A 26,399-nucleotide genomic window follows, 5' to 3' on the forward strand; every position below is an offset into this window, starting at 1 on the left:
TTGTCAATTAACGGTGGCCCTGGATGCCCACACTCTAATCCTGACCGCTCGAACACCTGCACCCTGTCGTCACGAGGCATATGTAACAACCGCCTCCCCCCTTTCCCAAACCCTGTACACATTTACATTGTACTCGTAGAGGCATGCTATCCGCAAGTTCATCAAGGCACTGTTGATCCAGATTGTCCCACTCCTCAACAGATATTCGGCGTAGATCCCTCAGGGTGGTTGGTTGGTCACGTCGTCCATAAACAACCCCTTTCAATTTATCCCAGGCATGTTTAAGTAGGTTCATGTCCGGAGAACATGCCGGCCACTCTAGTCAGCGATGCCGTTATGCTGAAGGAAGAATTCACAAGATGTGCACTATGAGGGCACGAATTGTCGTCAGGAAAACTAATGCGTCGCTAATATGCTGCTGATATGGTTGCACTGTCGGTCGAAGGATGGCATTAACGTATCATATAGCCGTTAAAGCGCCTTCCATGACCACCAGCGGCTTACGTCGGCCCCACGAAATGCCAGCCCAAAACAGCAGGGAACCTCCATCTTGCTGGAGTCGCTGGACAGTGCGTCTAAGACGTTCAGCCTCACCGAGTAGCCTCGAAACACGTCTCCGACTATTGTCTAGTTGAAGGCATATGTTGGCCGGCCGGAGTGGCCGAGCGGTTCTAGGCACTACAGTCTGGAACCGCACGACCGCAACGGTCGCAGGTTCGAATCCTGCTTTGGGCATGGATGTGTGTGATGTCTCTAGGTTGGTTAGGTTTAAGTAGTTCTAAGTTCGAGGGGACTGATAACCGCAGAAGTTAAGTCCCATAGTGCTCAGAGCCGTTTGAACCATGTTTGAACGCATATGCGACGCTCATAGGTGAAGAGAACATGATCCCAAACTTCAGCGATCCATTCGGCGTTTTGTTGCGCCCATCTGTACTGCGCTGCATGGTGTCGTAGTTGCAAAGATGGACTTCACCATGGACGTCAGGAGTGAAGTTGTGCATCACGCAGACTATCGCGCAAAGTTTGAGTCATAACACGACGGCCTGTGGCTGCACGAAAAGCGTTATTCAACATGGTGGCGTTGAGTTCCTCCTAGCCATAAACCGTAGGTAGCGGTCATCCACTGCAGTAGTAGCCCTTGGGCGGCCTGAGCGAGGCATGTCATAGACAGTTTCTGTCAGTCTGTATCTTCTCATGTCGAAACAACATCGCTTTGGTTCACTCCGAGACGCCTGGACACTTCAGTTGTTGAGAGGCCTTCCCTGCGTGAAGTAAAAACGCAAACGCGACGGAACCGCGGTATTGACCATCTAGGCATGGTTGAACTACAGACAACACGAGCCGTGTAACTAATTCCAGGTGGAATGACTGGAACTGATCGGCTGTCGGACCCCCTCCGTCTAATAGGTGCTTCTCATGCATGGCTGTATACAGCCTTGGGTGTGTTTAGAGACAACTCTGAATAGTCAGAGGGACTGTGTCTGTGATACAATATCCACAGTCAATCTATCTTCAGGAGTTCTGGGAATCGGGGTGATGCAAAACTTTGTTTTGATGTGTGTATTAAGCCAGGCGGAATGACGATACAACGCAGGGAGTACCACCAAAACATTCTCCAGATCATAACGCTCCCTTCATGTTACAGGGTGTTTCGTCTCTGGCCTTTCACGTCCTACACGCCAGATGTGGCATAAATCGTGATTCAGCTAAGAACCCCCCTATCGCTGGGTAACTGCCGTTCAACTTTCGCTGAATGGTCGTTTGGGAGACACTGTTGGCAGCTCATTAATTCATGTGGACGGTTAATTGCTCAACAGATGCACGTCTGTGCCCCGTACACATCTCCGCAGCAGCCGTTCACCCCTGTCGTGTATGACCCGTGGTGAACCACAACTACATTCGCGTCGGCGGTGTTTTTTGATAGCATCACTTTAAACGCACTGTGCCCGCATCTCGTGGTCGTGCGGTAGCGTTCTCGCTTCCCACGTCCGGGTTCCCGGGTTCGATTCCCGGCGGGGTCAGGGATTTCCTCTGCCTCGTGATGGCTGGGTGTTGTTTGCTGTCCTTAGGTTAGTTAGGTTTAAGTAGTTCTAAGTTCTAGGGGACTGATGACCATAGATGTTAAGTCCCATAGTGCTCAGAGCCATTTGAGCCATTTGAACGCACTGTACCGTAACAGCATCGCCAATCGAACAGTTTACGAACCTTGTTGTTTCGGAAATTTTTCCAACTATTGGCCCCAAAGCCAATGATCATGCCCTTCGGACATGAGAGCTCTGTTTCCCCTTTCCAATAACGACTGTACTATTTCTTCCACGTCCCGCTGACCCACTTTAAATACACTCCACTGTCAGTGCTGCCACCTGTCGTCTGTGAATAATTATTGCAAGTTGTCGTCAAAAATATGCGATGGTCACATTATTGCAATTGGATCGTGTATAACGCCCTGCGAACATTGGTATTCTACTGCTCGAACGACGGACGTGACAGGGTTTCTCTCTCCTAGGCCGGCCGCCGCCCGTGGTGTCGTGGTGGCTGGACGGTGTCGAAGTGAACCGGACGCCGCCGCAGCCGCCTGTGACGGCGGGCAGCGGGCAGCCGACTGCCGGCTACCCGGAGAGCGTGAGCCACGTGATCCGGCTGCCGCCTCTGGGCCGCCGCTATCTGCACAGCGAGCTCACCTGCAGGGCCTCCAACCACCCGGATGTCCTGCTCTCCACCAGCGTCGTCATCGACATGCTACGTGAGTACCCGCAGCGCCCGTTCGCATGTCTGTAAAACTCACTGGGGGCATTCTCTCTGTCGTGAGTGACAAATCTCTGTCTGTTACTACATTCATAATCACTTAGTATGTGGGAGAACCGCAACTGTTGCAATCCATTTCAACGAATAAAACCCCAGAATATGGCAGAAATTGATTAATAAATCACCCGGCCACAACTAGTTTCGTGACCGTAAAGTCACATGTTCAGGTGTAAAACAGGCGAACCTAAAGAAGGTACAAAGTTTACAATTAGAAGCAACTGTAGCTTGACTGCGTCAAACTGCTGCTGCGTCAATTACCAGGTGGGGCTGTCGACCTTCAATTGCGATTAGATCTCCATGAGGACAAATAATAGACGTCCCCTACATTCCTGTTTGAAACTGGCGTGTAAAATACATATCCGTCACTCATAAAATGGCAGCGGACATGAGGCAACACGAAGCCCTAAAAATAAAATGGTGACGAGAATCGAAATCGAAGAATTTGACATATGTTGCCCTATCTTCTTACGCTATCAATTAGTTAATTTCTCTGATCAGTTTGATTCCTAGGAGTTACTTACAGGTGTCTGGAGGCTCCAGTCTCCTAGATTGGTGCCGGCCGCAGTGGCCGAGCGGCTCTAGACACTTCAGTTTGGAACACCTCGACCGCTACTGCCGCAGGTTCGAATCCTGCCCCGGGCATGGATGTGTTTGACGTCCTTAGGTTAGTTAGGTTTGTTGTAGGGGAATGATGACCTCAGATGTTAAGTCCCATAGTGCTCAGAGCCCATTCCTAGATTGGTCCTCCGGTTCAGCGCATACACGCCTGGGTGATCTCACATTGTCATGACCCGCGCACTCAGTGTGTTTTGCGCTGGTGTCTTAGCCGCTTTACCTATAGTATGTTCACTCCACTTACTGGTAACATGAATATATTGGGAGGATTCTGGTCTCGGGTTCGGTTTCCGTCTTCAAGTTATTTTCAGTGTTCCATCTTGCATCGTGTCCTCTTTCATTGGATGGATAATGGATGCGTTTCTCAAGTAGGAAGACAGGCGACGTCTTTTATTTACCCTCACGGAGATCTAATCACAATTTCAGATCTGAAGTCTTCACTTGGCAATTGACACTGCAGCACTGTGATACTGCCAATCTACGTTTGATTCTAAAAGTAAACTTCGTATCTTGTTTAGTTTCACCCGTTTTCCACCTGAAGAAATGACTTTATGGTCACGTAAGTAGTTGCGGCTATGTGATTAATATACCGATTTCTGGCAGCTGCTGAGGTTTTACAGCTGAACTGATGTATCATATTTCTTTCTGCAGACAAAGAAGTCAGTAATAAATTCCAAACTAGACACCATCAATCGCCTAATTTTCCAGTTTTATTTTATTTTTGCTAGCAGTTTGTGTTACTCCACGCCATCTTCAGGCCCTCTGACCGACGTGTAGAAAGATTTCCACCTCTCGTAGGGTGAAAATAGTGGCCAGGAGGCAGTCAATGGTATCCGTAGACTTCTTTCCAACAAAGCGATCTCTTCGGGCGATAGTCAGCCTGCAGACTGTTGACCGTACAGGAGGCGGGATTCTTCCTACACTTCGGTCAGGGTGCCTGAAAATGATGTAGCGTAACGCTGAAACTTATAGCAAAAATAAAATATAACGCGAAATTTAAACGGCTGAAACTGTTCAGATTTGACATTTTATATTGAACAGCGGACGTCTCGCAAACATCCAGTATAAACATGAACTTAGAGAGACGAGAAGCCAATAATGCCGTCTCGGTACTAACCATCGGTACATAAACTAGATCTTATTTTCTTTATATGACCATTAATTTACTTAGACAGCGGCGTACTCCATGCACTTCAGGACATACATATATAACCCTTGCTGTACTTATGTCTATCCATGTCTGTGTCTATCCCTAATGAACTGCTGTACCCCACAAAGCTGAACTTTTGAAGGAACATACTCGGCTAAGGTGTTCAGTCAAAGATCTGTAGCCGTTTTGAGTCGTTTATGTCAGACATTTTCTGAATAGCTTTGTATTTGCCACTTATCTATAATCTGCCTTTATTATCTGCAAACCCCCAGGTAAACGGCTTTTATGAGTGACCCGGTTAAGTATTCCTTCCGTATCAGCCTTTTTTTGTATTTGCAGCACTGTGAAAAGTATAGTGTGAAAAACGTGTCAATCAGTAAAGCCCTTGTGCAAGTATGTTGCTCAGGCGACTCTTCTCATTGATTACATAGAAGTATTTTTGTTTAATAGTGTTCTAGAAGTAGCATCATTGGTTCATAATCGAAACGCCTTCGGTCCACTGTTCAAATCCCGTCGCTGCTTACATTTTGATTAATAATCAGCATGGGCGGCCGAAGGCTTCCGACAAAAGTAGTCACCCCTCATTCTGCCAAATGCCTTGTCCAAGAAGGCGGAGGAGCGGAAAGAGGTTCAGGGCACAAGCTTGTCCTAAGAGTGGGAAACTGCCCCTAAAGGCGGAAAAATCAGCAATGATCAACGGCATGAGGATACAGAAGGCAATGTAAACCACTGAATTAAAGACAGGTAAAGTGTATCCACAGGACATGCGGCCTGTAATTGAGGAAGTGTCATGATGATCTCTCCATTGGCAAAATATTTCGGAGTAGTCCCCACTTCGGATCTCCGGGAAGGTACTGCCAAGGGGGAGGTTACGATGAGAAAAAGATTAAATAATCAACGGAAGAATAACGTCGGGGCTTGCAATGTCAGAAACTTGAACGTGGTAGGAAAACTAGAAAATGTGAAAAGGGAAATGCAAAGGTTCACTCTAAAATAGTAGGGGTCAGTGAAGTGAAGTGGTAAGAAAGACAAAGAGTTCTGGTCAGATCAGTATAGGGTAATATCAACAGCAGCAGAAAAAGGTATAACGGGAGGAGGATTCGTTATGAATAGGAAGGTAGGGCAGAGAGCGTGTTATTGTGAACAGTTCAGTGATAGGATTGTTCTTACCAGAATCGACAGCAAACCAACACCGACAACGATAGTTCAGGTATACATGCCGGCGTCGCAAGCTGAAGATTAAGAGATAGAGAAAGTGTATGAGGATATTGAAAGGGTAATACAGTATGTAAAGGAAGATGAAAATCTAATAGCCATGGGAGACGGAATGCAGTTGTAGGGGAAGTAGCAGAAGATAAGGTTACAGGAGAATTTGGGCTTGGGACAAGAAATGAGAGAGGTGAAAGAATAATTGAAATCTGTAACAAGTTTCAGCTAGTATTAGTTGTTCAAGAATCACAAGAGGAGGAGGTATACTTGGAAAAGGCCGGCTGATACTGGAAGATTTCAGTTAGATTACATCATGGTCAGATGGAGATTCCGAAATTAGATACTGGACTGTAAGGAGTACCCAGGAGCAGAGACAGACTCAGATCAACATATAGTAGTGATGAAGAGTAGGCTGCAGTTTAAGACATTAGTCAGGAAGAAACAATATGCAAAGAAGTGGGATACGGAAGTACTAACGCTATTGATACAGCAATACGGAATAGCCCAGTAGGCGAATAATTTGAAGAGGAATGGACATCTCTACAAAGGGCCATCACAAAAGTTGGGAAGGAAAACATATGCACAAAGGAGGTAACTGCGAAGAAACCGAGCGTAACAGAATAAATACTCCAATTGATCGATGTAAGGATGCAGTACAAAAATGTTCCGGGAAAATCAGAAATAGCGAATTACAAGTCGCTGAGGAATGAAATAAATAGGAAGTGCAGGGAAGCTAAGGCGAAATGGCTGCAGGAAAAATGTGTAGGCATCGAAAAAGAAATGATTGTCGGAAGGACAAACTCAGCATACAGGAAAGTCAAAACAACCTTTGGTGAATTAAAAGCACGGGCGATAGCATTAAGAGTGCAACGGTATTATCTCTGCTAAATGCAGAGGAGAGAGCGGTAGGCGGAAAGAATATATTGAATGCCTCTGTGAGGGGGAAGATTTGTCTGATGTGATAGAAGAAGGAACAGGAGTCGAATTAGAAGAGATAGTTTATCCAGTATTAGAATCAGATTTTACAGGAGCTTTGGAGGACTTAAGATCAAATAAGGCAGAAGGGATAGATGACACTCCATCAGAATTCTTAAATCATTTGAGGAAGTGCACCAAAACGACTATTCACGTTAGTGTGTAGAGTGTATGAGTCTGGCGACATACCATCTGACTTTCGGAAAAGCAGCATCCACACAATTCCGAAGACAACAAGAGTTGACAAGTGCGAGAATTACTGCACAATCAGCTTAACAGCTCATACAGCCAAGTTGCTTACAGGAATAATATAAAGAAGAATGGAAAATAAAATTGAGGATGCGCTAGATGACGATCAGTTTGCCTTTAGGAAAGGTAAATGCACGAGAGAGGCAACTCTGGCGTTGCAGTTCCCAATGGAAGTAGTCTAAAGAAAAATCAAGACACTTTCATAGGATTTGTCGACCTGGAAAAAGCGTTCGACAATGTAAAATGGTGCAAGATGTTCGAAATTCGGGGAAAGTATGGGTAAGCTATAGGGAGAGAGGGGTCATATACAATGTGAACAACAGCCAAGAGGAAACAATGAGAGTGGACGACCAAGAACGAAGTGCTCGTATTAAAAGTGTGTAAGACAAGGATGTAGCCTTTCGCCCCTACTGTTCAATCTGTACATCGAGGAAGCAACGATGGAAATAAGAGAAAGGTTCGGGAGTAGAATTAAAATTCAAGGTGAAAGGATAACAATGACACGTTTCGCTGTTGACATTGCTATCCCAAGTGAAAGTAAAGAAGAATTACATGATCTGCTGAACGCAATGGACAGTCTAATGAGTACAGCGTATTGATTGAGAGTAAATAGAAGAAAGACGAAGGTAATGAGAAGTAGTATAAATGAGAACAACGAGAAACTTAACATAAAAAAATGGCTCTGAGCACTATGGGACTTAACATCTAAGGTCATCAGTCCCCTAGAACTTAGAACTACTTAAACCTAACTAACCTAAGGACACCACCCACATCCATGCCCAAGACAGGATTCGAACCTGCGACCGTAGCGGTCGCGCGGTTCCAGACAAGCGCATAAGATCGCTCGGCCACACTGGCCGGCAAACTTAACATCAGTTTTGATGGTTACGGAGTAGATGAAGTTAAGCAATTCTACTTCAAGACTGCTTGTGTCGCAGTCATATGTTATTCAACACTTTCTTTGAGTTGTCAAGGCTGTACGCCAGGTTGGTTACGAAGGAGTTGAAGTTTGTGATGTCTGAAAATGGGTGTAGTCCCGAAACGCGTGACATGTTCTAATAAGTCAATTGAGCATCTCATGACTTTATTGCGATTGTACAGCATTGGTTGCCAATTATTAACATAAAAATGAGCGCAGGCCTCAGACGGGATTTTATGTCCTATATATCAGTGACTATTGTAACGTAACGACGAACTGATGGCACACTGGTAGCACACTGCCTAACGCTCACTCACCTCACAGGCCTACAGAACGATCACAGCTAGTATAAAATCAGCTGGTACTCGATCACAGAAGATAGCATTGCAGCCTACATCGACACATTACTTTAGAACTTTGAGTGTCTACAATAAACTTATAAGGATAAGTCCAAAAGAAATGCATACCCGTCCTTCAAATCCTTTCTTTTGCAAGATTCCAACTTTTGTTCTACAGCTTTTCAATTTACGGAGGTCATAAAAAGTTCCGTCTTGCATATATTCAAATTTAACTCCACCTCTTTCCGCGAGCCGCGCCGCTGTAGCACTCCGTCAAGATGGCTTCTAGACTCGATGTTCGTCTGAAGCGAAGTGCAGTAATAAGTTCCTAGACTGACGATCTTTGACCAGTACAAGACCTGTCTATTCCTAATTTCTGAAGCGAAGATCCCTTTAACCGTATTTTGTGGAGCTAAGTGTCATTCAATTTTGACAGGGGAACCCTCTATTTCTGCTAGACTTTCCGTTGTATGTAGGCTCGTTTCTTATTTAAAGTCTATGTTACGTTTGGTAAACAGATTCGATTAAAACAATATTTTAAATCTTTAATACAAATCATAGTTTAAAACAACGAATAAATCTCTACCTTTACAATTACATTATATTTTCCTACCAATGTAACTTCTTGGGAGCCTGCCTTTGGCACACGTGTGTATTTGGTTTTGAAAGCATGGTCGCGTCGGTATATATGTAACGAAGTGTGAGGACGAAATTATATTAACTTACTTGTAACTTCGTATTATCGGCTGACAAGTTGTTATATGGTTTATACAGAAGAAAATTGTATTTTAGTGATAATGCGATGAAAATCTGTTTGTCAAAAGCACACGAAGAGAATCTTCTTGTATTACATAAATAGCCAAAAAGAAAGTTTGCGTTTTATTTAAGCAACCGACCGAAACGCTAATCATTTTTACACCCAGCTCAGCGAAAGATATCTTCCTCGAGGCAACTCAGCCGATTTGAAGTATCTGCAATCAACGTTTGAATGTGTAGTGTGATTATAATTAAACTTCGAAAACGGTGTAGAAATAACACCTCTGGTCAGAATGGCGTCAAATTGCAACTAACTGAATATTATCTGAGAAAGGGGGGGGGGGGGGGGGGACGGTGGCAAAAGAGAAAAATACTGAGAAAACTGATCAATAGATGGCTCTGTATGTGTCAGAATAAGTAAATGAAAACACCTTTCATGTGCACGACCCATTGAAGTCGGTATAAAAACGCGGGGTACACGGTTTTTCCTTCTATCGCGTCTGCGACGTTCGCCATGACTATCTCAGTGAAGGATCGCGTTATGCTTGTAAGGCTGTATTACAAGGTTAGTGAGCGTACACACGTCGCTCTGCAGAAGTTCTGGACACTGAAAGTTTGAAAAAAGGCGTTTGTCTGATAACTGCCGTGGGTCTGGAGAAAATTCGAAAAGACGGGTTCTTTTGGTGTGCAGCCTTGTAGAAGGAAGAAACTAATTGATTCGACGTCGGTGGAAGCAGTGGCCACAGCAATGCAGGAGCAGACGAGTGGTGATGTGCAAACGTGTAGTGCATGGAGAATTTCCCGAACATTGGACATATCCTTGAGCACGGTGCGTAAAATCCTAAGAAACATCCTTCTTTGCTATCCATTCAAAATTACCCATGTGCACGAGTTGCTTCCTGTTGACCTGCCAGCAAGAGACACTTCTGCTTTAGAATTTCTTGCTCACATGAAAGTGGACAATGATTGGCCGTGGATGATTTTGTGGACAGACGATGCCCACTTCCATCGGACAGGATATGTCAATACACAGATTTGTCGAATATGGGCAACGGAAAATCCACACACAAATCTACCAGTACCACGTCATCCTCGAAAGGTCACTGTGTGGTGCGAGTTTACGGCATCATTTAACATAGGGTCATGTTTTTTCGAAGAGACAGGTGCTTCCGGTCATGTTACCTGTATCGTCATTGGTATGGGTGTCTTTTGCTCCACCATGTCATTCCATTTCTCCAACAGCGTTGATGTGTGGATGGTACAAGGGGAAGTTGGAATATGCTTCCCCTGTCGACTGTGGGCAGAGTAGTGTGATTTGGGCAAAAGACGACACTGCAGGAGAACGCGCACGTGCAAGACACCGATACATCATTGGGTAGAGGTCGACCGCGATCAAGTAGATGGAGCTGTCGCAGTTCCTGCGCAAAGAGGAGGCCAGCCCCTCAGTCTTTTCCCGGAGCTATGGAGAGAAATGGCTCTGAGCACTATGGGACTTAACATCTATGGTCATCAGTCCCCTAGAACTTAGAACTACTTAAACCTAACTAACCTAAGGACAGCACACAACACCCAGCCATCACGAGGCAGAGAAAATCCCTGACCCCGCCGGGAATCGAACCCGGGAACCCGGGCGTGGGAAGCGAGAACGCTACCGCACGACCACGAGATGCGGGCGAGCTATGGAGAGATAGTGGCTTTTAGAATCGTGGTCAAAGGTGGAAGTGAGAGCTGTTATCCGCGATGAATGTGCACATCGAGTATCAGGCACAGAAATTCATAAGCGCCTTGTTAAGGTGTATGGTTGAGATGTGATGTCGAGGCAAATCGTGCGGAGATGGTGCCAGCAATTCAGTGATGGACGTCAGCAAGTGCAGGACATACCGAGACCTGGACGGACGCGCACGGCCACTACAGATGCAAATGTCAGGAAGGTAGATGACATGATTAAAAAGAACAGGCGTGTCACCATCGATGGAGTAACGGCAGAACTTGGAATCGGACATGAGCGAGCTCACACGATCATCCTCAACATTCTTCGATACAGGAAGGTGTCAGCACGACAGGTGCCCCGTCACAAATGGAACAAGGCATCTCGTTCAGCCTTGAGCAGCCCGTGCGTTACCATTAATCTGGCAATGACCTTCTGTTTCGGATTGTGACGGGGGATGATACGTGGGTCCACCATTACACGCCCGAATCGAAGGCCGCATCCATGGAATGGAAACATGGACCACAGTCCACAGGGAAAATTATTTTCCAACTCCCCCACGTATCATTTTTATGCAAGATGGCGCACCTCTGCACGTTGCATATCCAGCTAAGCAGCTGATGAAGTACCATCACCTGTCCGAAAGAAGTTCAAAAGCACTCCCTCTGCATGTAAAGTGCTACTCTCCGTTTCCTAGGACGCCAAAGGAGTTTTGCTGCTGGACTTTACGGAGGATGCAACCACCAATGCTGCGCGGTACTGTGCCACTCTGTCGAAACTGAAAGAGGTGATTCGGAAAAAGCGTCCTGGCCTCCTCAGATCTGGCGTTCTGCTGTTGGATGACAGTGCGAGACCACACACGGCGACGGCAACGCAAAACCATACTCAAACTCTTGGTTGGGAGCGCCTACACCAGCCACCTTACAGTCCGGATCTCGTACCAAGTTACTTCCATTTGTTTCCTGCTTTGAAGAAGACTCTCGGCTCAAGGCGCATTGGCAGCAATGCTGACGTCAAGCAAGCCGTTCAACGCTTCTTCCGTATGCAACGGCCTGATTTTTTCCTGGAAGGCTTCAAACCAATAAGCGGTATCACAAATGTCTCAATGTACTTGGAAATTATGTAGAAAAATAAAGATATGTCTTATCTTTAATGTCTCTTTCTCTTTTATTCCCTTCACACACAACTCTGACCACAGTCCACAGGGAAAATTATTTTCCAACTCCCCCACGTGTCATTTTTATGCAAGATGGCGCACCTCTGCACGTTGCATATCCAGCTAAGCAGCTGATGAAGTACCATTTCAGAAATGCTAGAATTAACAGCCGCCATTTCCATACAGCCTGGCTAGCTGATCTTAATCCGAGTGACTTCTGGCTGTGGGGCTATCTGAAAGATGCTGTGTTCAGTGTTCCGACTGCAAACTTAGCTGCACTGAAGGCACGCATTCCGCAACACTTCGATCAGTTGTGGAACATGATGTTTGTAGATTTTAGCTCGTTCCCGAAACGGTGGACGGCATATTGAACATGTTTTGCCCCAGTGACACGGAAATTACATTACTGGCCATTAAAATTGCTGTACCAAGAAGAAATGCTGATGATAAGCGGGTATTCATTGGACAAATATATTATACAACTGACACGTGATTACATTTTAACAAAAATTGGGTGCATAGATTCTGAGAAATCAGTACCCAGAACAACCACCTCTGGTCGTAATAACGGCCTTGATACGCCTGGGCATTGAGTCAAACAGAGCTTGGATGGCGTGTACAGGTACAGCTGCCCATGCAGCTTCAACACGACACCATAGTTCAGCAAGAGTAGTGACTGGCGCATTGTGACGAGCCAGTTGCTCGGCCACCATTGAACCGACGTTTTCAGTTGGTGAGAGATCTGGAGAATGCGCTGCCCAGGACAGCAGTCGTACATTTTCTATATCCAGAAAGGACCGCATGGGACCTGCAACATGTGGTCGTGCATTATCTAGCTGAAATGTAGGGTTTCGCAGGGATTGAATGAAGGGCAGAGCCACGGGTCGTAACACATCTGAAATATAACGTCCACTGTTCAAAGTGCCGTCAATGCGAACAAGAGGTGACCGAGACGTGCAAAAAATGGCACCCCATACCATCACACCGGGTGATACGCCAGTATGGCGATGACGAATACACGCTTCCAATGTACGTTCACAGCGATGTCGGCAAACACGGATGCGACCATCATAATGCTGTAAACAGAACCTGGATTCATAAAAAAAATGACGTTTTGCTATTCGTGCACCCAGGATTGTCGTTGAGTACACCATCGCAAGCGCTCCTGTCTGTGATGCAGCGTCAAGGGTAACCGCAGCCATGATCTCCGAGCTGATAGTCCATGCTCCTGCAAACGTCGTCGAACTGTTCGTGCAGATGGTTGTTGTATTGCAATCGTCCCCAACTGTTGACTCAGGGATCGAGACGTGGCTGCCCGATCCGTTACAGCCATGCGGATAAGATGCCTGTCATCTCGGCTGCTAGTGATCCGAGGCTGTTGGGATCCAGCACGGCGTTCCATATTACCCTCCTGAACCCACCGATCCATATTCCGCTAACAGTCATTGGATCTCGACCAACGCGAGCAGTAATGTCGTGATACAATAAACCGCAACCGCGATCGGCTGCAATCCGGCCTTTATCAAAGTGGGAAACGTGATGGTACGCATTTGGCCTCCTTACACGAGGCATCACAACAACGTTTCACCAGGCAAAGCCGGTCAACTGCTGTTTTCGTATGAGAAATGGGTTGGAATCTTTCCTCATGTCAGCACGTTGTAGGTGACGCCACCGACGCCAACCTTGTGTGAATGCTTTGAAAAGCTAATCATTTGCATATCACAGCATCTTCTTCCTGTCGGTTAAATTTCGTGTCTGTAGCACGTCATCTTCGTGGTGTAGCAATTTTAATGGCAAGTAGTGTAATAATCCGGTTTCATTTTGACTGATACATTTTATGCGTTGTTTGGCCTCAGGACCATTTTAAAAATTGGTGATTAATGCTTTTTATGCGGGTTTTGACATCAGGAATATTAAAAACCGTTTTTTCCCCTCCAATGTGATATGACCTTGCCGTGGTGGATGGGCTTACGTAACTAATAGTATCACAGCTTTACACCCATGCACTGTAGTATAGTTTGTTTAACGTCAAATGTACACCTTAGGCATTGTTGTATGATTCATTTGTCATTTTCAGTCTACCACTATTAAATTATGATGCTTACAGTGCCATCTATTGGTATATTTCGTAACTATTTATTTTTCTTCTGCCATACGTTTTCCCCTTCTCCGATAATATTCTGTTGCAATTTTACGTCATTCTGGCCAGTGGTGTTATTTCTACAGCGGTTTGAAAGTAGAACTTTAATTATAATCATCCTGAACTTCTCTCCAAAATTAATCCGAAGTGCAAAAGAAAAAGCAGCTTGTTCTAAAATGCCTTCACTGTCTAACTGTCCTCAGCAATATCATTGTTGTGATTTTGTATATTTTTATCAGAAGTAGGTGTGGATAGGTAATGATATAAAATCACAATTAATAAGTAATTGTTTAACCATTTATCTACAGAATTTACAAAATATATGTGGAGTAAATCAAATGTACTCAATTACTATTGATAAAATATAAAACTATATAAAGCAAAGTAAAATAAAAATAGAGAATAAAATATAGTTACTAAGGCAATGTTTATGCAGGGCTTCAAATTCTTGAACACATGGAAAACTCCATAAATAACTGTACCTAAAATTGGTCATTTCCTAGCTTACTTCGTTTTTTATTTCTCGAAAGAAAAGGTGAACGAATTGAAATGAATAAATATAGCAGAAATGATATGTAGGTTCAGGATTATTTTTTCGTAGAATAAAATGAGCCTGAAACTTCAGATTATTTCTGCTAGCATATAAATGACATTTGTGTACACGCTCAACTTTTAAACCTATACATGTGTTTGCCGTGCCTTCCACGTCATACTGCAAGACGGGATGCAATATCCCAGGTAGCATCTTGACGGAAACGCTCACGAGCTCTTGGCCGTCCATCAGCAATGTCATTCCAAAACATGTCCACTTGTGAATTGAAAGTTCAGCCTGTTTTCGCAGCAACGCTTCTGGTGCCGTAAATCACCAGAACGCTACCTTATCAACATGATGCTGAGTGAATTCAGTGCTGATGCTATCTCGGCTCATACTAACGGATTCAGTTTCACGCCATCGCCACGAATCATTCCCATACTCAAAATAATAAGTGGTGTGGAACAAGCAGTTCAGAAAACGGGTATAAAAGCTGCAGATTGAATTCGTCGTGAAATGAGACGCACTCTTTTATTACCCAAGCCATTTGCTAGTAACTTAATGAGCAACAAGACGTCCAGCCTCCGCATACTATGCAATAATCGTCTTATCATTGGACTGCCACAAAGTATTTCTATTTTCTTAATAAAAGTGGTGGGGAACAACCCGTTCGAAAGGTACCCATTGAAGCTGCAGATGGGATACCCCAAAACATGAGACAGATTCTTTCAGTACCCAAGCCACTTGCTCAACATTTAACAAGCAGCAAGAGGAACGGCCTTCGCACACTCTGCAACAATTTTCTTATCACAGGACTGTCAGCTGTTACGGGCAGTGGAGCCCAATCTTTGAATAAGCTGATAATGATCCGGGAAAACAACATGTATCGACTATTGCAGCAACCTCAAGAAAATAAGATAGTAGTAAGAGCTAATCCAACCGTTGTCCCTAGAAGAGAATGTTATTAGGAATCTCCTCCCTCTGGCACATACATTTCTTACATTTCATGGCCTCCCGGAGATCCACAAGAAAGGTAAACCCTTATGGCCTATTGTTATCTTCATTACATCACCGACATACAGATTGGGAAACTATCATGTCAATCTGATTACTCTGAATATGGACTGCAGCACGCTTAACAAAATAAATTGAGAAAGCTTTGCCTTAATCCCATTATTCACGTGTGTTCCGTCAAAGATTCGATGTATCTACTCTACGCTTTCTTTAATAGCACGGGATGGATCTGTTAAAACACTTATTAACATTAGCTTATTGTTTGTTTGATTTGAAGTATGTCAATCATACACGTGGTAATTTGCAATCATAGCTGAACTATCCTTAGAGAGCTTTGAGACATTCACTTAGATATGGCTCTTGCAAAACCGAGTGTTTTTCTTTTTCCTCTATATCGGTGATATATTTTTTGTATAGCCATATGGGTATGAAAAACCAAAAGAGTTGTTGCTACAACTAAATGGCTACCATGACCACATCATGTTTACGGTTGACGTCGAAAAATAAATATCTTATCCCTCCTTGGCGTCAGTCGTAAACTCAAAGTGTTCAAAAATGGTTCAAATGGCTCTGAGCACTATGGGACTTAACATCTATGGCCATCAGTCCCCTAGAACTTAGAACTACTTAAACCTAACTAACCTAAGGACAACACACAACACCCAGCCATCACGAGGCAGAGAAAATTCCTGACCCCGCCGGGAATCGAACCCGGGAACCCGGGCGTGGGAAGCGAGAACGCTACCGCACGACCACGAGATGCGGGCAAACCCAAAGTGTGTCTAAGCCACTGTTTATACAGAAAAGCAATCGATACGTGTCAGTATTACGCGCTTTCTGGATCTTCCTCTCGACCCAGAAGTGCTCTATTTCAAGGATCTGGGTCTATCGAGCGGAAGCCGTCTCAGGTGCCACGAACTTTCCGCAAGAGCTAAATCACCTGCGGAAAGTCTTTTCTGTCATCTTCTGAGCTATCCACGAGGAGAATAAATCCGAAGAGAAGAGTAAAACGCTTGAATATCCTCCATTTTAAGGTTCGGTCCTGAAAATACAGTAAATAAGGTAAAATAAGTTTTAAAAATAAGCTATCGCATGAGGCCAGCGAAAGTTAATGTAGGCCTCAGAACTCTCTTAGTCTACAAATACACTATGTGATCAAAAGTATCCGGGCACCTGGCTGAAATTGAATTACAAGTTCGTGACGCCCTCCATCGGTAATGTTGGAATTCAATATGGTGTTGGACCACCCTTAGGTTTGATGACAGCTTCCACTCTCGCAGGCATAGTTAAGTCAGGTGCTGGAAGGTTTCTTGGAGGAGAGCAGAAAATTCTTCACGGAGTGCTGCTCTGAGGAGAGGTATCGATTACAGTCGGTGAGGACAGGCACGAAGTCGGTGTTCCAAAACATCCCAAAAGTGTTCTATAGGACTCAAATCAGGACCCTGTGCAGGCCAGAGTCATTACAGGGATGTTATTGTCGTGTATCCACTCCTCCACAGGCCGTGCATTATGAACAGGTGCTCGATCGTGTTGAAAGATGCAATCGCCATCCTCGAATTGCTCAACAGTGGGAAGCAGGAAGTTACTTAAACTACCATTGTAGCCCTGTGCAGTGATAGTGCCACGCAAAACAACAAGTGGTGTAAGCACCGTCCATGAAAAACACGACCACACCACAGCACCACCGCCTCTGAATTTTGCTGTTGGCTCTACACACGCTGGCAGATGACATTCACCAGGCATTCGCCATACCCACACCGTGCCATCGTATCGCCACATTGTGTCCTGTGATTCGGCAATTCACACCACCTTTTTTGCACTGTTCAATCGCCTAATGTTTACGCTCCTTGCACCAAGCAAGGCGTCGTTTGTCATTTACCGGCGTGATGTGTGGAATATGAGCAGCCGCTCGACCATGAAATCCAAATTTTTTCAACTCCCGCCTATCTGTCATAGTACCCGCAGCGGATTCTGATGCAGTTTGGAATTCCTGTGTGATGGTATGGACAGATGTCTGTTACACATTACGACCCTCTTCCATTGTCGGCGGTCTCTGTCAGTCAACAGACGAGGTCGGCCTGTATGCTTTTGTGTTGTACGTGTCCTTTCACGTTTCCACTTCACTATCACCCCGGAAACAGTGGACCTAGGGATATTTAGAAATCTGGAAATCTTGCATACAGATGTTTGACACAAGTGACACCCAATCACCTGACCACGTTCGAAGTCAGTGACTTTTTCCGCGGAAGGCCTCATTCTGCTCTCACGATGTCTAATAACTGCAGCCGTCGCTGATATGGAGTACCTGGCAGTAGGTGGCAGCAAATTGCCCCTAATATGAAAAACATATGTCTTTGGGGGTGCCCGTATACTTTTGATCACATAATGTACAGAACAAGTGTGAACCATTCAGTAGAACAACTCCAGAACGAACTTGAGAAGTAATTGCAACCTCGCTATCCGGAGAAATGGGCGGTTTATGAACATGCATGTGAAATTAGCATAAAATTGTGTTCAAATACATATTTAAGACCACATAAGTTAAGGGTTTGTGAGGAAGCAGGAATGGAGGATCAAAATATGGGATAATACCATCAATAAGGTTAAAATGTTTCAAATGGCTCTTTGCACTATGGGACTTAGCTTCTGAGGTCATCAGTCCCCTAGAACTTAGAACTACTTAAATCTAACTAATCTAAGGACATCACACACATCCATGCCCGAGGCAGGATTCGAATCTGCGACTGTAGTGGTCGCGCGCTGCCAGACTGTAGCACCTAGAACCGCTCGGTCATCTCGGCCGGCCATCAATAAGGATTTTGGTTTATATCTCAGTACGGCGCGGATTTCGAAGTTAAAGTGCTTGTCAAAGACTCGAATTGAAATATTGTATTTTACGGCAATGGAGTGAACTCGACGGATGTGACAGCCAGTATTACGGTTATGAATGACGGGGGCAGATACGGCGCTTGGCAATGGCCGAGGAGCATTCGACCGATCTCTTGCATGTACGAGGTGTGTCTGTAAAGTAAGAGGACTATTTCAGTACAAAATTTTGTCTCAAAAACGTACGTATTTAGTTACGTCACCATGAATAATGGTTCAAATGGCTCTGGGCACTATGGGACTCAACATCCACGGTCATCAGTCCCCTAGAACTTAGAACTACTTAAACCTAACTAACCTAAGCACATCACACAACAGCCAGTCATCACGAGGCAGAGAAAGTCACCATGAATATATTCCCTTAATTTGTCCCTACAACGCTCCATGAGAATTTTCCATTGTTGGAAACAGTGTGGAACTGTTCCTCTGTGAACTTCTTGATGACGCGTGCCGCTTTTCCTTTCACTACTTCGACGGACTGAAATCTTGTTGTTTTTTAATGCAGATTTGACCTTGACGAATAGATAAAAGTTACATGGTGCTCGAGCAAGCGAATGAGGTGGATAGTCGAATTAAGTGTTCTGTGTATTGCTAGAAACGTCTTAACAAAGATTTCGGTGTAATTCGATGCGTTGTCTTGATGTAGAACTCATTCTCACAATTCGGGACATTTTTTCTTATTTTTCATTGAGTTGAGGAAGAACGTTGAAGTATTAATGCTGATTACTTTGGACTTTCAAGAACCCAGTGAAGATGCACAATCCCAGAAATATCTAAAAGTAAAAGCCGTCATTGTAAGTATTAAAGTTCTCATGAGCTGCTTTTTGTTCGAGAGTTTTCAGTACAAGTTTCGCATACAATTTCCTCTTGCTGAAGTGGTTACATAAAATTTACCTTACACTTTCTTTCTCAATTCATGCAATTTCAGCAGTCGATCAAGTATTCAACCTACGGTCATATCCAACCGGGTAATTTCATCCGTATTTTATGTTGAAGCGTGCCCCGACGGAGTCACCTTCAACGTCTTTTCGTTCTTCATGGAAACGCTTGAATCCCTCGAAAACACGCTTATGTCTTCGCCGTACACTTCTTGTAGTAACAGGTAGCTTTCAGCACCAGCTTTTACAAGTTTTATGTGAAACTTAGAACAGTTCGTTGATCTATTATTAAACTTATCATTCTTCCGCTAAAACCTGATAGTAGCCCTTACAAAAACTAATGCCACGGCTGTGCTGATTTCTCTACGGACACCAGAGATGCCGCTGTCAACTGAGAAGGCTTCACGCTTCACAGCTACTTGTTCATCTAGGGCGCAAACATACTTACTCTGTATCAGCATCAGTCCCGTTATTTTATAGCAACAGCTCGTATAACCACTTCATGCAGATGGTCATATCACTGCCAAACTATCTACACATAAGCTAACACACTTCTTCTTTCTCAAATAGGTCTTCAGTTGCGTGTGTAGACGTCATAGGATTGCTTTTTACAGTAGTGGAAAGTCAGAAACGATTCTCCTTGCGATACATAACGCGTTTAAATATTCATATTCAATTCTTAGGCAGGTGTTCATAGCGTAACACAAACTTTAACTAGTTCACTTGATAAGACGTCATTAGTTGACAGCCTTTGTTTTAGAATTTCTAGTAAAGTTCGTTGGAGGCTGTTTCTGCTTCAGTGTTTGGTCACTCGTCTTTTTATTCCTGCATTAAATGAATTATTGTGGCTGACAGAACGTCCAACGTATTCGGATATGAAGTTGTACGATTGTATAGCTGTCGACGATCGAGATCCTGGTCATAGGGTGGGATGAGCTTAGCGATCGATGTGCGTGCTGACCAGCAAAAAACCTGGGGAGGCCCTGCGCTCCCGTCTCATTCTTATTCGTTCCGTAAATCACGCCACCCGGAGCCGACAAACCGCGGCGGAATCCTTTAATTAAGATGGAGCTCTTATCAGTCGGAGTAAATTAGTCCCTTGTGTGAATTCATTTGGAGCTCCGAGCTAGGTTCCTAGGCGTGAGTGGTATTTGCTGCTGGGAACTTCCAAACGTGTCTTTGGCTTCGCTTTGTAACTTCCTAACCTTAACACTAATTCTCAGCCTTAGGGGCAGTGTCGGCTGCTGCCTAAAATTATGGAAAGTTCTCTACTTTTACTACATTGTGCAATTCACGTTTCCAACTAATTTAATTTTGTAAATTACTTAAAATATTTCTCTAACTCTAAAATTACCTTATAGTGAGCCTGACGACGTTCATGAGGTTGAATCTGCAGTAGAGTTACGTATGCAGGGAAAGTCCATCCTCCTTTCTTTTTTGTGGAGATTCTGTCTGTGACAATCTCACTGAAATTTGGAAGCCTGTGAAACATTTCCTTTCCACAGATGGCAAGGCAAGAACAGACAGCCTATCCTCATCTGTGGTTCATCCAAGGAACGTTTTGATCAGCGACAAAAATCTGCTTCACAGTTGATGCTGGAATAGTATCTAATAATTTCAACAGTTTCATAACATCACGATAAGGTTCTCGCAGTTTGTTTTTGTAAACAACTTCACAATAGATAATATACTTTCCCAATCTTGAAAATCATTTCGAGAATAAATTATATTTAGATCTGTTTTTAAGTCAACTATATTTAAAAATGTGTAGTTCTACACAACAGCAGAAAGAATTTTTCAAGAATTTATTTTTCAGTGAAGGGAAGAAGTGCTGGTCAAGTAAATCAGAGAAAAGTATGTGGCTGGAGAACTGAAGCTCTGTTTGCTCTGCTCAATCGTTACGTCACATACTTCCTTTGCTTCTATATTCGTTGTTCTATTATGAACGTTGCCTCCGATTTTAAATATTCCATATTCGAATGAAACTATTACTTACTTTACTGAAACAGATTAGCGATGCAATGGCTGTACAAGGTAGTCGCATGGGCCATTACCCCCGGTAGCTCAGTGGTCAGCGCGACAGAATGTCCATCCTAAGGGCCCGGGTTCGATTCCCCGCTGAGTCGGAGATTTTTCGCATCTCAGGGCCTGGCTGTTGTGTTGTCCTAATCATCATCATTTCATCCCCAATCGGCAAACGGTCTACCAGACGGGTGGCCCTAGTCACACGACATTTATTTACCAAAAGGAAAATTTTGGCTGTTGCAGTCCACAGATTGCTGATATCTTCAGTGTGTTGAAGAGATTCTAGCATGGCCTCTTAATGCTCATGAAGTGTGAGGACTATTCTCTCCTTGACGGTCTCTTCGTTCCACACTTTTGTCTATAACAGTCACTGCTTAAGGTGAATGGGAGAAGAGTATCGGTACCCCTGCAATAAGAACTGAAAAACGGTTTTTACTTTCCGATATTCACTTGTCACCGGGGCAAGAATTGAGTTCAACTGGTGTGCATAGCAATGCACATAATAAGCGAAATGAAACTCTTCTCATACAATTATTTCGATGCCTGCATTTTGGCCGTGCATGACGCAAGCATCATCATAACTTTAAGATGGTAGTTTTTCTTTTTGTTCTTGGAAAATTTTCTCGAAAACATTTTTAAGAAAACTGTTAAGAAGGAAGAATCGTCATCAGATTGATTTGAAGACGTTTAAATCTTTCAGCCGGTAGATAGTGGCTAACGAAATGCTACTACCAACTAAAATTTGCAAGATACATTAGAAGTTTCATCTGCTATCACAGACACAAAATCTACCTTAGCTATTCCTTCATTAATTTCCTCATTAAACACATACAATATACAATCTAGTGAACCATTTCGTATATCCTTCGATGTGCTCTTAAAGAATGTGGAATTGTCCATGTCCTGTTTTACAACCGCAGCTAAAGTTGAAGTGAAATTTTCTATCCATCTGAATATTCCAAGATTGTTAATTTCACTGTCTCATCATGTCCACGTGGGTCAAGTTCAAACTCATAACAGAACTTAAAACAGTCTCTTATTTTGGAAAGAACGTAATGGATTTCCTTCATGTATTCGTTCTGTCGTCCTGTAGCCCGGCTGGAAGCCAAGCTAAGCTGTTGAGTAATTACTATTTCCCCAGGGATTGGCAGGTCTAAATAAGCGGTCTTACGTGCAATAGATTTCTTGTGCCTCTTAACCACCTGTTTCAGATGACACATTTCTGATGCTCCAGTGCACGTCCAGCATGCATCTTTAGTCTTCGCAAACAGCAAGCGCGGGAAACAAAACAGAGTATGTATTGAAATGCAGCTGCAAATGCAAATATTTCTTTTTGAGGTATTTACATAAAAGGCTTTCAAAGTGTCTTACTTCGGCTTGTTAGCGCTTGTTTCAATTCGAGATGAGGCGCTGGCATCCCAAGTTTCTGTATTTAGCTTTAAGCTGAGAACTTTATTTCTAATATATATTGAATGCTGTTCATTCTTCTTTGGAAACAAACTCGAAGTACAGATAAATGCGCATATGAATACTAAAGCGCTATAAATAACTGAATACACTGTTAAGCGATTGTAAGAAAATCACTCCATTACAATGAAGACACACGTGCTAGCTGGTTCCTTGCGGGCCGCAGCCTTACAGTTCACATCAGTTTGTGCGTTTTCGTCAGAGTCCCACTCGCATTTCGGCAGGTCCTTCCACCAACGCAAATGCACCTGTTAGTAGCATCATTTCCTTTTGGCCCTCCTTGCCGAGGAAACACCCATAAGCTTACTCATGAAGGTGCAGAAGAGAAATTGAACCTCGGCAGTGTCTGGACACACTATGGTCCATATGCGTGCTACCTGAACATCTTAATGGCTTTTGCATACGATAAAACACTTTGAAAATTTAGATAAAATTATCTGATACAAGGAACGAACAATGATTGTTTAAATATACACAATCATAATTTGCACAATGCACAATCAACTTTTTACAGGGGGTCCACTCACCTATTATACACACAGGACGCACCACCACTGCTTAGGGGTGTGTTATTTTCTTCTTATGACCTTAATTATACCTTGACATAAATGCACATTTAATCTACGTTCTCTGTTTTATATAAACGTTGCAGTTGTCTTTATGAATATATTGAGTGGAGATTTTTGATATGACGATAAGACAATATAAATTGTTTCCGAGGTGCATCCTGTAAATAACTTTCAGATAGCCACGCAAGAAACATTAAATATGTTGCATTTCACGTGATTTGTATGTTGTGAAAGACGGAAAGACTACTAAAATTAATGAGGATTGATTATCTACGTGAAACATTTTTCTGAAAGTGTGGCACAATTTCACTTTTTGGAAGTTAAAACTGCTCTATTTTTAATCACATAGCAATTTATGTGATGAAACGTTATAAATAATTACTATTAGTAGGCAAGGTGAACAGTGATAGCAACAACATATTCTCTACAGAGTGAGTAGTGACAACAACAACATAGTCTCTGCATAAAATAACGCAATGACTGTAAACAGTTTACAGAAAACCACCATAATGAAAAAATACCACAACAAATTTAAGCAAACAGTAGAATGTTCTGTGAGGACTAATATCCAGTTTTGTAAGTTGATATCATCTCTCTCAGCACTAGAGTAGAACTGTCTGTAGAGTGAAAATAGTGAACTATGCACGTCCCCAATATAGAACCGGAATAGTCATGTGACTGTGGTGTCCAAATCATTTTCGTTGTTTCCTGGACTCACAACTGGCTAATATGATAGAGGTACTGATTCCTATGACGTGCAGAATGATTATGCCCTATAAATCAGTAGTTTACTTTTGCTAAGAATGAAGGAAAGCTGAAAATAAGATACCAGAAAATAAAAGCGAATTTCGCCTCCAACAATGTATTGTTTTCATACGAAGAAATTTTCACCTACAGAAACACGTGTGCGTTCTCATGTTAAAGCTAGAAAAGGAAATGTGATCTTGCAACGTTAGTCACTGAAACATGTTACCAAACAAATGTATACGCGATGTTTCATTACTCTAATTATATTTGTATGTTGCGATTTTCTTTTCAGTCAGAATATAGTGACTGAATAATAAATTCAAACACCAAAAAATTAGGAGTGTACAGCAATGAAATTTCAGGAATATACTTGTTTCGTAACATATCTGAGTGATTAACAATGTAAGATCATAGCTTAACGTAAGTGCGAGATAAGCCATTGCAAATTTTGAATGCTGGTAGATTAATAACCGGTCTCACCGCTAGAATGTTGAATACAAACATGCCAAGGGGCATGCATTGCCTTCGACATGTGATGGATGTTAGTTTGTGGGATGGAGTTCCATGCCAGTTCCAGTTGGTCGCTCAATACAGAGATGGTTAATGCTGTTTGTGAAATACGCTGGAGTTATCGTCCAGTGATGTCCCATTTGTGCTTAGTTGGACACAGATGTGATGACCGAGCATGACGAGGCAACATATCGACACTCTGCAGGGAAGCGAAACGTGGATGAGAGCTATCTTGTTACAAAACACCCCCTGGAATGCTATCCATGAATGGCAGCACAACAGGTCGAATCACGAGATTGACGTCATAGAGCGCTCTTACACGAGTGGTGCAAAATTTGAATAGACATCATCTTTCACATGTAGAAACACGTCTACCTACTTTCGACTTTCGTTTATGTAGGAAAGCTTCTTCTTGCTGACGCGATTTTCTTTCCGTCGATGAGCAGCAGTTGGCGCCACAGTGGCACAACACACTGTTACAAATAGGTTACTTCAAGGACAGCGCCGAGCCAGATCCGCTGTAGCGTGCATTCCATTAATCCCAAACCACTGCAATTTGCGACTTCAGTAGCATCAAGAGAAAACTCATTGGAGGTCTGTTGTGTTTTCTGATGAAGATTTTTTCTTCCCTGGTAGCCACGCGTTGGTTAGAAGGAAGCCAGTTGATGGTCTGCAGTCAACCTATCTGCATTCAAGAGAAAGTGGACCTACATCTGGAGTTATGGTTTGGAGTGTGATTTCGTTTGACAGCAGGAGCACTCTCTTGGTTATCCCATGCACCCTGACTGAAAATTTGTAAGTCGGTCTGGTGACTCGACATGTTGTGTCACCATTCGTGAACAGCATACCAGGCTGTGTTTTCTAACATAATATCCCTCACCCACATACAGCTGATGTACCCTACTGAGTGTCTACATTTTGCCTTGGCCTGCTCTATCAGCGTATCTGTCTCCCGTTAAGCACATATGGGGTGTCATTGGATGACATCTCCAGCACAGTCCACAAACAGCATTAACCACCCTTGTTTTGACAAGTACAGCAGGCTTCGAACTCCATCCCACAAACTGACATCCATTACCTCAACAAAACAATGTACGCACATTTTCATGCTTGCATTCGAAATTCTAGTGGCTGGACCGGTGATTAACGTACCAGCATTCCACATTTGCAGTGGTGTTTGTCGCACTTACATTAACCTCTGATCTTACAAAGTCAATGACTTAAATCTATTACCTGGAAAAATATTTCCCTTTTAGTGTGTTAAACAGAGCATCACCTTGCCCGGGAATGACCTTCAGAGGAAGAGTGAAGGGGTGTTGTTAGGTGCTTAGTAGAAAATGAGCCTATGTCCTGTAACAATGTGTTTACAAGTGAAGTCATTTTCATGTATTTGATAAGAATGTGAAGCTGTGACATACAGGAAATCAGCAATCTATGCTTGCCCATTATTTTTATCAATTCTTCCATATTCATTTTTGTCTTCATTACTGTTTAGTTTACATTAATATTTTATATTCTACCAAATTTATTTAGCGAATTTTGTGAGCAAGTGTCCCTAGATTACATAATATGTGTTAAGAGAAACAAATTGAAACGCTTGAATAAACGTACAGCAAAAGCTACTTATCCCTGGACAGATACAGACTGTTGAGAAAAAAAAACTATCCACTAATTCAGGTGTTGATAATATGCATCAAAACAAGACAAAAATGTCCAATGACCGAGGGCCCTACAAGGCATATATTCGGGGC

The 26,399-nt window shown here is 43.3% G+C and overlaps 1 protein-coding gene across 1 annotated transcript in view; it reads left to right on the forward strand.

The window, feature by feature from the left end:
* Positions 1–2,633: 2,633 nt before the first annotated feature.
* The window catches only part of LOC124595553 (neural cell adhesion molecule 2-like), a 433,003-nt gene continuing 409,237 nt past the window's right edge, over positions 2,634–26,399 (forward strand). The window contains exon 1 of the mRNA XM_047134337.1: positions 2,634–2,743. Coding sequence (XP_046990293.1) covers positions 2,737–2,743 — 7 coding nt within the window. The 5' untranslated portion in view covers positions 2,634–2,736. The remainder of the gene's footprint in view (positions 2,744–26,399) is intronic.

The sequence above is a fragment of the Schistocerca americana genome, chromosome 1, assembly GCF_021461395.2.
Source record: "Schistocerca americana isolate TAMUIC-IGC-003095 chromosome 1, iqSchAmer2.1, whole genome shotgun sequence".
NCBI classification, from domain to species: domain Eukaryota; kingdom Metazoa; phylum Arthropoda; class Insecta; order Orthoptera; family Acrididae; genus Schistocerca; species Schistocerca americana.